We start from the raw sequence: 13,936 nt of genomic DNA, 5'->3' as shown, positions 1-13,936 counted from the left end.
TAAATTTGATCATTGCGTGTATTTTCAGAAGCTACAAGAAGAAACTTTCATATACTTGCTCTTATATGTTGATGATATGCTAATAGCATCTAAGAGCAAAGTTGAGATTGAAAGATTGAAGACTCAACTCAATCTCGAGTTTGAGATGAAAGATCTAGGAGAAGCTAAAAGATTCTCGGCATGGAAATATGGAGAGATAGAGCTCATAATAGAGTTAACTTGTCTCGAAGCGAGATTTGAAAAAGGTACTACTGACGGTTTGGCATGAACGAGCAAACAAAACACGTAAGTACCCGTTGGCTTCTCATTTCAAGCTTTACGCACAACTATCTCCTTCGACGAATACGGAACGAGAATACATGTTGCAAGTTCCGTATTCTAATGCAGTGGGTAGCTTGATGTATGCAATGGTGTGTACAAGACCCGACATTTCACAGGCAGTTAGTATAGTGAGCAGGTATATGCATAATCCTAGAAAAGGACATTGGCAAGCTGTGAAATGGATTCTACGCTATATTCAGAAGACCGTGATGTTGGATTCTTGTTCAAGCGAGGATAATACACTTGGTAAAGGTGTTATTAGGTACGTTGATTCGACTATGCGGTGATTTGGACAAGCGAAGATCAACCACGGTTATGTGTTTACACTTGCTGGAGGACCAATAAGTTGGAAGTCTACACTACGTCTCTGATTGCATTGTCAACCACGAAGCCGAGTACATGGGTAACAGAGGTCAGTAAAGGAGGCTATTTGGTTACAAGGTATGGCTAAAACCTTGGGGTTGGTTCAGAGCATATTAACGTGTATTGTGATAGTCAAACCGCTATTCATTTAGCAAAGAATCAAGTCTATCATGCACGTACAAAACATATCGACGCATTGATTCCATTTTGTGCGGAAATTATTGAAGAGGGAAAATTTGTCTTGAAGATCAAGACTGCAGATAATCCCGCAGATATGATGACCAAGGTGGTATGACAACCAAGTTCAAACATTGTTTGAACTTGATTAATATCCTGCAAGTTTAACAGTTGAAGAAGGCACTATCAAGTATTGTTGTCAAAAGCAGAAAGAATTGTGTGAAGATAAGATTATCCTAATCAAATCTTCAAGGTGGAGATTATTGGAACCCACCATTCTTTGAAAAGTCAAATGGGGTGGCCACCGAAAGTAGAAAGTAATATTGATTGGCAAGTTGGGTTAAAAGTTGGCATGGGATAATTGCAATTTTGGTCCCTAATTGTATAGGGACATTGCAAGTTGATCCTTGAACCTCAACTATAAATAGGCCTAACCATTTCTTACTTTCTTCATCCCATAATTGCCATTCTTTACTTAAGGCATTATTCTCTCTCTCTATTTGTAAATTTCACTTGTAATTTTGGAGTGAAATATATTTGGTAGTGCCCGGGGCGTAGGCAAAATTTCTTTGAACCTCGTTAAAATTTCGTGTTCTTTATTATTTGTTTTGCATATTTTGTGAATGTGATTGTAGTGATTTATTGTGCTATTAAATTACGATAGAGGGATATTCTGGCTAGGAAAGACTTGGTATTTAAGTGATCTTCGTGATCTACCTCTCTTTCTTGGGAATTGAACTTGGTGTGATTTTTCAGTATAATAATTTTACTCTTTCACACGCTTCCGCGCAACACTAATGATATTAATAAAGCACAAAATTGGTATGAACAAGGTGACACGTGCTAGTTGATTTTTTTGGTTCTCCAATCCCATGCAAGGAAAAGTCAACAGAAAAACAAAGAAAATTAAGAGGTGGCTACCTCTTCAAGAAACTTCAAATCTTGAAGTAAACATTTGCAGCTGCCATGAAACATCATTACATCCTATCATCTTTTAAAACAAAAAACTGGAAAAAAAAATTGAGTTGAATTCATTTAGGGTAAATCCTTGAAGATCCCAACTAATTCCAAGTTCTGGGAAGAGATTATGGGAAAAACTATTAGCTGCTCTGTTTTATTAGCTTTAGTATCTTGTTTTCTATTGCAGTTTGGTACTGCTTTAGACACCATAACACCATCAAAGTCCATCAAAGACACTGAGGTTATAATCTCCCAGAATGGTGTTTTCCGATTGGGATTCTTCAGCTTGGCTAACTCCAGCAATCGTTATGTAGGGATATTGTACCATCAAATCCCCGTACAAACTGTTGTATGGGTGGCAAATAGAAACAGGCCTCTCAAAGACTCTTCTGGGATTCTCAACATATCAGATGATGGCAACCTTGCTGTTTTGAATGGCAAAAATGAGATTCTCTGGTCATCAAATGTTAACAATACAGCTCCTAGTACGACAACTGCCCAGCTTAGAGACTCAGGAAACCTCGTCCTCAGTAATGGTGACGATGCAGGAAGCAGCTTATGGGAGAGTTTTGAAGATCCTTCTAATGCCTTCATTGAAACTATGGAGATCAGCACTGATGTTAAAAAGGGTCGTAAAGTGGAGCTGAAATCATGGAAAAGCATTGATGATCCATCTGATGGTAACTTTTCTCTTGGTATTGAACCTTTCAATATCACAGAGCTTGTCATTAGGAACAATAACCAGCTCTATTTTCGGAGTGGTCCATGGAATGGGAATATCTTTATTGGCTTAATACTTATGTACACCGATTATCTTGATGGGTTTGAGGTTGTTGCAGATAATCCACAACAACCGGACTCTATGACTTATGAATTTTCTAATGAGTCTATGTTGATATACTATGAATTAGATTCTCAAGGAAAATTCGTTGAACGAGAATGGGATGCGGGGAAAGGGGAATGGAGTAAAAATTACCCTGTTATTCAAATAGATTGCGATGTTTATGGGAAGTGTGGGGCATTTGGGATATGTGATTCAACGAAAGAACCCATTTGCAGTTGCTTAAAAGGGTTTAAGCCTAGGAATATAGAGGAATGGAGTAGAGGTAATTGGAGTAGTGGGTGTATTAGGACTACCCTTCTGCAGTGCGAAAGGGATAACAACAATGGGAGTGGAGCAGGACAAGGAGATGATGGCTTTTTGGAGATGAAGATGATGAAAGTGCCGGCATTTCCGGCCCGGTCATCAATAATTAACGGCGAGTGCAAAGATCAATGCATGAACATGAAGAATTGTTCGTGCGTGGCTTATGCGTATGATTCTGGCATTGGTTGCATGATGTGGAGTGGAGATTTGATTGATGTCCAGAAATTCTCCACTGGCGGAGTCGATCTTTACATTCGTCTGCCATCTTCTGAACTGGGTAAATATTCTTTAGTGTCGAACATGTGTTTGATAAATTGCGTCAATATCTGCTTTTTTGGTGTTGAAGTTATTAACCAAGTTTTTCTATTTGCAGATAAAGGGAAAAGTAGTAAGATCATTGTTATTACAACAGTAATTGCGGGCATAGTAGTTATTACAATTTCTGCACTCTTCTTATGGCGTAGGATGGCTAAACATAAAGGTAATATATGGATAATATTTAAATGTATATATAATTTATTAGGAAATTAAAAATTAGATTATAAAAATATATTTTAAAAATTTTTTAAAATATCAATAAATTTAAAATTTAATAGTAAAATATGTTAATATCGATACATATAATATCTATACATATCAGTATTAAAAATAAAAATAATACGCCTATCAATATGGTACTAACTACTTTGATCTTTTATCTCAGGAAGGAATAAAAAACGAAAACAAATCAAACACCAATTTTGTAGTGAAAATATAGGAGAAAATTCAATTGGAGTTAAACTCCAGCAGCTGCCAATAATCAATTTCGAAGAAATTGCCACCGCGACAAACAACTTCAATCACGCAAAAAAGCTAGGGCAGGGTGGCTTCGGTCCAGTTTCAGGGTAATAAATAATGGCGATTTTCAGCAAATCCAATGTCATTGAAATGACATGTTCCTTTTTTTATCAAGTCTTGTGAGTTGAATTTTGTGTGCAGGGAACACTAGATGATGGAAAGGAAATAGCAGTGAAGAGATTGTCGAAAGCTTCGGGGCAAGGATTGGAAGAATTTATGAATGAAGTGGTGGTGATCTCTAAGCTTCAACATCGAAATCTGGTTAGATTACTTGGCTGTTGTGTTGAAGGAGAAGAGAAGATACTCGTCTATGAATATATGCCCAACAAAAGTTTGGACACTTTTCTCTTTGGTTAGTAACTTATTTTAATCCTGTTTTATTTCTTATTTTAATCCTGTTTTATTTTCTTGTGACTCATCAGTATTCAGTGGTTATATTGGACCCCAATTAAATCTGGAGTCCAATTAAGTTGGACCCTAAACAAGGGGAAAGGCTCTCTTAGAACTATTTTCTTAATCCACAATACTTGAACTTGTGCTGTTGCTTAAGGGGAATTGAGCTCCTTATCACTGGATCCAATAAGCATATAATATCGTTTTCCTTCTCTTTACAACTTAAACTTGACCCTGACTACCTCATCTGGCAAATCCGATAAGTTTGACTCATTTGACTTGGTAGTTGAAATCCATATAGGTTAGATCTTGGATATTATTTTCTTGAAAAGTTCTCAAAAATGAAGAAAAATAATTTTCTATTGAAAATGTGTTTTGTAAGGAAAATCTTATGTATTTTTATCGAAAAATGAACTTTTAAATATTTTTTATTTTTAGAGTTTTATAATTTTTAAGAATTAAGATTAAATTGACAAAATGTAAAAAGTTATGTGCTAAATTTGTTCAATTTTAAAATTTAAGACTAAATTGATAGATTCTATAAACATTGGAGGGTTAAAATTATTATTATGCCAATAGAAAAAAGGTCACTGTCAGTGAGTTAATGGATGATTGACCAAAATATTAAATTTTGATAATGTTAGTGACTAAAATAGAAAATTTTAAACTTGGGTGACTAAAACAGAAACATACTAATAGTTGAATGACTATTTTATAGTTTACCCTTAAAAATTCAATAATTAAATATGAATTTAATATTAAATCACACTAAACACATGTGACATTAAACGTTAGTAATTATAAAATATAGAAGTATGGTTGTAAGTTTTTTTTTTTAAGCAATAAAATTGGTCACCTAGTTTATTTGGTGCAAACTTGTGTAAAAGGATAGAAAAATAAGTCATGGCTTGGTCCAAGAACATGTCTGATGTAATTATATTCCGAGATTTGAATAGCAGCAACATAATGTTTTGACTCTTTTCATTGTTAAATATTTATTTCAATTGATCAACATAGCATCAATTCTTTCCACAATCACAATGAATACAATATGGTAGAAAATACAATAATGATTGTTGTTTAGATCCAAAACCTTGAGGTCTTATTGTTTAATTTTTGTAATAGATACAACTAAACAAGATGTCTTGGATTGGAGAAAACGCTTCGACATTATTGAAGGGATTAGTCGAGGATTGCTTTATCTTCATAGAGATTCAAGACCAAAAATTATACACAGAGATTTAAAAACAAGTAACATTTTACTCGACGAAGAATTAAACCCAAAAATTTCAGATTTTGGGATGGCCAAGATTTTCGGAGGCAATGAAAATCAAGCCAACACTAAAAGGGTTGTTGGAACTTAGTAAGTTGGAACTTTCTCCCTATCATTTAATTTGATACTTTTTTTTATAAAACATGGTATAGATATGTCTATCATCAGGTCAAGTCCGGTGCTTAAAAATAATACATGTCTAGACTTAAATTGAGTTTGGCTTAGTTTGATCTATGGATTCATTTTACTATTTTTTAAAAATAAAACACTAAAGAACATATTATGCTATACTTTTATTATTATTTTTTAATTTGGATCAGGTCATGGACAAGTTCAAATTAGGGTTGTAATTGATTTTGTTTTTAATGTTAAAATACAGTGGTTATATGCCTCCTGAGTATGTAATGCAAGGTCAATTTTCAGAGAAATCAGATGTCTTCAGTTTTGGAGTTCTATTGCTAGAGGTTGTTAGCGGAAGAAGAAACACAAGATTTTACAACGATCAATATGCACTTAGCCTCTTGGGATATGTAAGTTTATAAGATAGTTAGAGATGTTGGTGGATCTTATTAGGGTGTAAAATGTTGTTTTTGCAAGCTATTCAGGTTCGAATAAAGAAAACTTAAATTCAGCTAGTAATTATTGAGTTAAGCGATCATGCAAGTTGAATTCAAGAATCTTAATGCTTGAATCGAGTAGCTTGTGAGATGACTTTGGGAACCCTAATACTTGAATTGAGTATCTTGCAAGGTTTTTTTTTTTAATTTATATTGAACATTTTCAATTGGAATTCGAGCTTGACTACAATATCGAGTTTAAGTGAAGCCTAAGAATGAAACTCAATTTAAACCTTGGTAAATAAGGTTAAGCAATAGATTTTGAGCAATTAATCTTTATATATGTTGAATTGAGCTGATCAAACTCTATTGAGACTTTGAGTTTATAATTTTGACTTGATTTAGGCCGAAAAATTTAGGCATTAATTTTGACAGCCTTTTTTCTATTCTCAGGCATGGAAATTATGGAGGGAAGGAGATATTTGGGGCATAGTAGACAAAGTGATTTTAGAGTCAGAATCATATTCAAAGAATGAAAAAGAAATATGGAGATGCATACACATTGGATTGCTATGTGTTCAAGAATTTGCCAAAGATAGACCCACTATGCCTACTGTCGTTTCAATGCTTAACAGTGAGATTTCAAACCTTAGCACTCCAAAACAACCTGCTTTCACTCAAACACCATTAACTACCCAGGATGTTGAAGATGGGTTTTCACTTAATTATGTAACTCTTACGGACTTTGGTGGCCGATAAAAATGCAAATTAATTGTTTGTATTGTTTACAAATTAAGTTTTAAGTATTGAAATTTATGTATCTTAATGCTTGGATCGAGTTGCTTTTGAGATGTAAACCTAATTGAGTTTTCTTAATTAATATTGAGAATTTTCAACCTAAACTCGAGCTCAAGTACAAAGAATCAAGTTTGAAGTTGAACATGAAAATGAAACTCAATTTAGACTCGAGTAAACTAGCCTAATCAAGAGAGTTTGAGCAATTCAATCTTTATATCAAATTGAATTAATTAAACTCTATTGAGGCTTTGAGTTCCGAATTTTAAGTCTAAGTTAGGCCTGATAATTTAAGCATTAATTTAGACAAAGATGTTAAAAGTTTTCAGGTGTGGAAATTATGAAATGAAGGCAACATATGGGACTTAGTAGACAATGTAATTCCAAAGTCGAAATTAAATTCAAAGAACGAGAAAAAAATATGGAGATGCATTTATGTTGGATTGTTATGCATTCAAGAATTTGATAAAGATATGCTCATTATGTCTATGGTTGTTTCAATACTTTACAATGAGTTTTTTTATCATAGCACTTCAAAACAACTTGCTTTCAAATAAACCACTAATTACCCAAGAGATTGAGGACTAGTTTTCATTTCGTGATGTAACTCTTACCGACTTTGATGGTAAGTACAGATACAGATGATTTATTTTTATTAGTTTTTAGAAATATAATTTAAGTATTGAAATTTATCTTTTATAATTTCGTTTTGATCTATTTGTGTCATTTTATTTCGGGCATAATTGTCAAATTTTTTTCGCTCAGTCGATAAGATTATATTAATAACAAAAAGGCGTTGGATAATGCCAACCTCTTTCAGAAACAAAGATATTACAAAACTCCCAGATAACTTGAGATATCCATCATCTTACCAGTAAACAAGTACAGGGTGAACTCGAGTCAATTAGATAATACAATGATCAATATCTAAATTTATCATTATAATTATCAATTTTATCTCAAAATTTAAACTTTAACCCAATATAATTTAAACACAATAATTCAAACTAAGACAATTCAAATTTAAGTGTAACCTAAACTCAAAACGATTCAAACTTGAAATGATTTAAAATTAAAATAAATCAAATATATAACTTAAAATATCCTAAATCTAAAATAACTTGATAAAAAAATCAGTTAACAAACTCGAATGACACTAACTCAGAGGGCCAAAGTTACGTTAACTTAAAATTAATCCTAAACCCTGCATTTGTTCTTGAACCGGAAGTACATTCGGGGTCCGAATGAGACGTCTTAACCTAAAATGTCTTCATTGTTATTTGATCTTATTTTTTGCATTGTTGAAATAAATAAAAATAAAAGATTGTGTTGTCAAATCAACCGAACGTAGCGTCAAAATGTTACGCACCCAAGTAGCCATAGGCTTTCAAATGTAGTCTAATTTGCAGAAGCACAGCCAATACAACTATTGAATCAATGTTCAAAAATTAATTTGTCTCCACATAATTAAAGTGAGTACTTTTTCTTCAAATGATCCATATGCATGCACCTTCGCAGGAAAAAAAAACCTCAAGGTCAACTACCAATAAGGCTGACAGATTGTGGATTAAAATCTGTAACCAAAGCACACAAAGTTATTTAATAAAGTGAATTGATGAAATTGTAGAATAAGAAAATTTATTTTGAGGAATTAAATTGTAGAATGATAAAATTTAGATTTTAGAGATTAAATCTTAAAAAATATAAAATTAAAATATAAGATATTATTTTCTTAGACAATAAAGAGAGTTTCCCTTTATTATTCTAAAGTTTTCCTTTCTTGTTTCTTCAATAATAAAGACAATGAACTGAACTTTATCAACTTGAAAAATATCTTAAGGAAAAAATTTTAATAAGATATTTTTCTTAAAAAATTGTTAATTTTATCTTTTTGGAGAATAATTTCATTTGATAATTTATTTTTGACCAAACAAATATAATAAAATAACGAAAAATTTTACAAAAACATTTTATATATAAACAAACGACAGTAAATGTATAAGATGTCTTCTTCCTTTTAGGACCAAAGTGTAATGTTGAAATTGGAGTGGTATTACTGTTTTTTCATGTGTAAACACGTGGAAATAATAGTTCACCATTTTTCAAACTTCAATGCATGAACAGGTCAACAAATTTAAAAAGTCATCAGCGCTTGAAAAGAATTGGAATCCTGACGTAGACAATTGCAGTTGCCTTGAAAATCATTCATCATATCCCAGATAGGGGTAGAGTTAGGGGGCTTGCAGTGTCTCGACCGCAAAAATAAATTTTTTATTTAAATATTTTTATAATTAATAAAATTGAATTTTGACTTTTAGGAATGAATAAAGTTCAATTTAATCTTTTAATCATTCATAAATCATAGCCTCAGTTCCAAGTTCTTGCAAGAGATGGAGAAAGTTATTAGCGACTCTGTTTTACTAGCTTCTGAAATTTTACTATTGTCTTGTTTTTACTTACAATCTGGCACTGCTTTAGACACCATAACACCATCGAAATCCATCTAAGACCCTGAATTTATAATCTCCCAGAGTGGAGTTTTCCGATTAGGATTCTTCAGCTTTGCTAATTCCAGCAATCGTTATGTGGGGATATTGTACAATCAAATCCCCGTACAAACAGTGGTATGGGTAGCAAACAGAAACAAGCCTCTCAAAGACTCTTCTAGGATTCTTAACATATCAGATTATGGCAACCTTGTTGTTTCCAATGGAAAAGCTGAGGTTGTTTGGTCATCACATGTTAACAATACAGCTCCTAATGCAACAACTGCCCAGCTTTTAGACTCTGGAAACCTTGTCCTTAGTAATGGTGAGGATGGACCAAGCAGCTTATGGGAGAGTTTTGAAGATCCTTCTAATGCCTTCCTTGAAACTATGAAGATTAGCAATGATGTAAAAAAGGGTCGTAAAGTGGAGATCAAATCATGGAAAAGCCCTGATGATCCATCTGATGGTAACTTTTCTCTTGGTATTGAACCTTTTAACATTCCAGAGGTTGTACTTAGTAACAATAACAAGCTCTATTTTCGAACTGGTCCATGGAATGGGAATATCTTTATTGGCGTAATTATGAAGACCGTCTATATTGATGGGTTTTATATTGTTGCAGATAATCAACAACAAACGTACTATATCACTTATGAATTTTCTGATAACTCTAGGTTGAGGTACTATGAACTGGATTCTCAAGGAAAATTCGTTAAACGAGAATGGGATGCGGGGAAAGGTGACTGGATAAACAGGTACTCTACTTCTCAAACAGAATCTTCTGTTTATGGACAGTGGGGGGCATTAGGGATCTGCGATCTAACGAAACAACCCATTTGCAGTTGCTTAAAGGGGTTTAAGCCTAGGAATATAGAGGAATGGAGTAGAGGTAATTGGAGTAGAGGGTGTTTTAGGACTACCCTTTTACAATGCCAAAGGGATAAGAACAATGGCAGTGAAGCAGGCCAAGGAGATGATGATGGGTTTTTGAAGCTGAAGACGATGAAAGTGCCGGTATTTCCGAACCGGTCATCAATAAATAACGGCGAATGCAAAGATCAATGCATGAAGAACTGTTCGTGCGTGGCTTATGCGTATGATGCTGGCATTGGTTGCATGATTTGGAGTGGAGATTTGATTGATATGCAGAAATTCTCCACTCACGGAGTGGATCTTTACTTTCGTCTACCATCTTCGGAGCTTGGTAAACTTGTCTTCCATGTAGACCATGTGTTGAATTGCCTCAATTAATCAGCTTTTTTGGTGTTGAAGTTTTATTAACCAAGTTTTTCGATTTGCAGATAAAGGGAAAAGCAATAAAGTAATTGTTATTGCAGCAATAATTGTGGGTACAGTAACCATTACGATTATGATACTCTTCTTATGGTGTTGGCTAAAAGAAGAGGTAACATCTCTATCTTTATTTTTTAGTTATTAAGATATTCAAACTCAACTCCATTACTCTGTTTGAAAATGATTGAATCCAATTTGAGATTTTGTTTTTTAATTAGGTAACTCTGAATTCAGTGTATCTCTAATTTAGCAATTTGCATCTCAGGAAGGAAACAAAAACACAAACAGATCAAACTCCAACTCAACAAAGGAAATGCAATGACAAAATTTTCTACTGAAAATGTGGGAGAATATTCAATCCGAGTTAAACTCCAGCAGCTGCGGTTATTCAATTTCGAAGAACTCGCCATCGCGACGGGCAACTTCGATCACGCAAAAAAGCTAGGGCAAGGTGGTTTCGGTCCAGTTTATAGGGTAATAAATAAGGGCGATTTCCAACTAATCCAGAGTCAGTGAAATGACATTTTTCTTTTTTGCAAACAAGTCTTGTGAGCTGAATATTGTGTGCAGGGAATATTAAGTGATGAAAAGGAAATAGTAGTGAAGAGATTATCGAGAGCTTCAGGGCAAGGATTAGAAGAATTTATGAACGAAGTGGAAGTGATTTCTAAGATTGAACATCGAAATCTAGTTAAATTACTTGGGTGTTGTGTTGAAGCAGAAGAGAATATGCTCGTCTACGAGTATATGCCCAACAAAAGTTTGGACACTTTTGTCTTTGGTTAGTAACTTATGCTAATCCTTTTTCTACTATTTTCGAAACTCATATTAAGCCCCAATTAAATTTAAAATCAAACCGGATGAAATCAACTTTCCTTGTTTAACATTTCTATCATAATTTTAAATTAATATATTGATACATGCACAGATGGGGTGAAATTTATTAGATTTCAATCATCAAAATTGCCAATTTTCAGGCTTGGGAAATCAGCAGACTTTCAACGACTTTTTGGATGAGATCCTAGCATTTTTGGGTTGAGATGACTCACAGCTTTTGAAGATCTATCTCTTAGCTTCGAAACGCATTTTGATTCACTCAATTTTGAGTTAGGGAGCTCAAGTTATGACCATTTTAATGAAGACTGTGCGAGCAGAATTTCTGAGACAGGAATTACGAATTTTGAGCTTTTAATTCGAGTTTAAATCATATTGGGTTTGGGTTTGGGTTTTAGGCTTAATTTTTATTATATATGAGCCCAATATTTTATTTATCTGCTCTTATTATTTTATTATTATTTTATTCCGAATTTTTGATAATTATTAAGTATTTTAAGTTATTTAAGAATTTTATGTTAGCAAGAAAGTTTAGTTTAAAATTACTTCTTGTTTAGATTAAATTAGAGTTCTAGTATATTTAAGAGTTTTATTTAGATTTATTTATCTAGCCTATATATAGGCCTTCGAATTGTACACAAAACAGACAATTGATTATTATTCTATTTCTCTTTTGAGTTAATAAATTCTCTTTGAGTTTTTCTTTTTTCAAGAATTTCTCTTGAGTTTTTTTTAGAAGAGTTTTAACAATCTTTTTAGATTGTGGGGATCATCTTCAAACTTTTTCTTGCTAAGGTCTTTATCTTGGAGGGGAAATTAGAGCCGCTTGAAGGAGGTTGTGGATTCTTCGTGTTTCCAAGGCTTCTTAGGACTTCTACACGCCACGTTCTATCTTTCCATTTATCTTCTTTATTCACTTTCTTAATCTTTGATTTATTATTTGTTTTAATTATTTTATCTAACTTGGATTTAATTTCGTTTCAGGTTGTGTCAAAAATCCAAGTTTCTTTCCAAACGTCTAGAGCCCTAAGTCAAATTTGCGACTTTGACAAACTTTACGATCCGCTATCGCGTTCATCCTTCTCACCCTTTATCATTTGGTATCAGATTTGGGCGTTTTAGGTGTTCTTTTTTTAAACTGATTTCTCGAAAACAGCCTCAAGACAAATTTTACCCCTACAGTTTTCAAAAAAAATATTTTTCAGTGGGTAAACGATTTTCAAATGATCTGAAATTTTTCATATTATTTCTTGGCACTATTTTAAAGTATAAAAAAATATTTCCCACAAAAAAAAAGTGATCAAAAAAGTACAAAAAAAATAAAATACGAAAAAAAACAAAAAAAATAAAAAAAATCATGTGGGTTGAATTTTGTACCGAAACTTTCCAGATCAAATCTACATTATTTAAGGAGGCTCCAGTTTAAATTTTGTGATTTTTGGAAATCGGGAACACTTTGAACGAAGTTTGTCAAGTTGCTTCGCAGTTTTTTGGGTTTTCGGGTTTCAACAATTTTTATTGACTCTTAGCTTTAAGTTTTCATTTGTTTTTCCTTTTTATTTGTTCTTTACGCATTCTAACACTTTCTTGTTTCTTGTGTTAGTAGGTTAAAGCACGCTGCATATTCCTTCCTCCGTGCAACAAAATTCTTTGATGTCTAAGCCAATTTTTGGACTCATAGTGTTATTAGGTTTGCTTTGATAGTTTGATTCTAAAACATCTTGATTGATTGATATAGACACTTTTAAAAGACTCACAAGATTAATTCTTACCTTATTGAGAAGTTGATTTTTATTTCTGAGTGCAAAGCTGTGAGGTTTGCTAAATTTTTCTTTTCTTGAGTGTTGTGCTATTTTTAGGCTTTCATTATAACTCGCAATAATATGATTGGGAAGTTGAGAAGGGATCAAAAGGTTCGAAATGTTCGAGATCAGTACGTGACACTATCTTAGACACGATCAACAAAAATTTGGATTGTCTAAGTACCAAAATTGAGTGTCGGAATCGTAATTGGGAAGATAAGGTTGATCAACCTCGTCTTTGTGCATATAATGCTCGACGTATCTTTCGTGCAAATGATGAGACTTTGGTTAATAATGACCGTATACAGCATTTTTTAGATAAACCAAAGTTCAACATTCCACCATTTCGAGGGAAGTATGATCCCGAAGCATATTGTGAGTGGGAAAAAAATTGAACTTATGTTTCGTTACTATAAATGCTCGGAAGAAGAAAAAGTCCAATTGGCGACCTTTGGATTTTCGGATTATGCATTGAGTTGGTGGATTCAACTTGGAATTGATCGTCAAAGAAACCGTGAAAGGGTAATTGAAACATGGGATGAGTTGAAGCAAGTGATGAGAAAGCGTTATGTTCCTTCTCATTACTATAGAGAGGCCTTAACGAGACTTCAACGCCTTGTTCAAGGTAATCGATCTGTTGATGAGTACTTTAAGGAGATGGAGATGCTTATTCAAAGAGCAAATATACAAGAGGA

General features: G+C 33.3%; 2 protein-coding genes across 2 annotated transcripts; both read left to right on the top strand.

The window, feature by feature from the left end:
- Positions 1–1,811: 1,811 nt before the first annotated feature.
- On the top strand, positions 1,812–6,930 carry LOC128280919 (G-type lectin S-receptor-like serine/threonine-protein kinase At1g11330). Its single transcript, XM_053019557.1, has 7 exons — positions 1,812–3,245; positions 3,342–3,449; positions 3,672–3,852; positions 4,072–4,157; positions 5,324–5,561; positions 5,851–6,001; positions 6,482–6,930. Exons 1-7 carry the CDS (start codon positions 1,949–1,951, stop codon positions 6,785–6,787), a joined length of 2,367 nt encoding a protein of 788 aa, XP_052875517.1. The 5' UTR covers positions 1,812–1,948; the 3' UTR covers positions 6,788–6,930.
- A 2,283-nt stretch (positions 6,931–9,213) lies between these two features.
- On the top strand, positions 9,214–12,154 carry LOC128280918 (G-type lectin S-receptor-like serine/threonine-protein kinase At1g11330). Its single transcript, XM_053019554.1, has 5 exons — positions 9,214–9,271; positions 9,332–10,516; positions 10,614–10,717; positions 10,871–11,386; positions 11,583–12,154. Exons 1-4 carry the CDS (start codon positions 9,214–9,216, stop codon positions 10,925–10,927), a joined length of 1,404 nt encoding a protein of 467 aa, XP_052875514.1. The 3' UTR covers positions 10,928–11,386; positions 11,583–12,154.
- The last annotated feature ends 1,782 nt before the right edge of the window (positions 12,155–13,936 follow it).

Source organism: Gossypium arboreum, chromosome 1 (assembly GCF_025698485.1).
Source record: "Gossypium arboreum isolate Shixiya-1 chromosome 1, ASM2569848v2, whole genome shotgun sequence".
NCBI classification, from domain to species: Eukaryota; Viridiplantae; Streptophyta; class Magnoliopsida; order Malvales; family Malvaceae; genus Gossypium; species Gossypium arboreum.
This window is presented reverse-complemented; position numbering and strand designations above follow the sequence as displayed.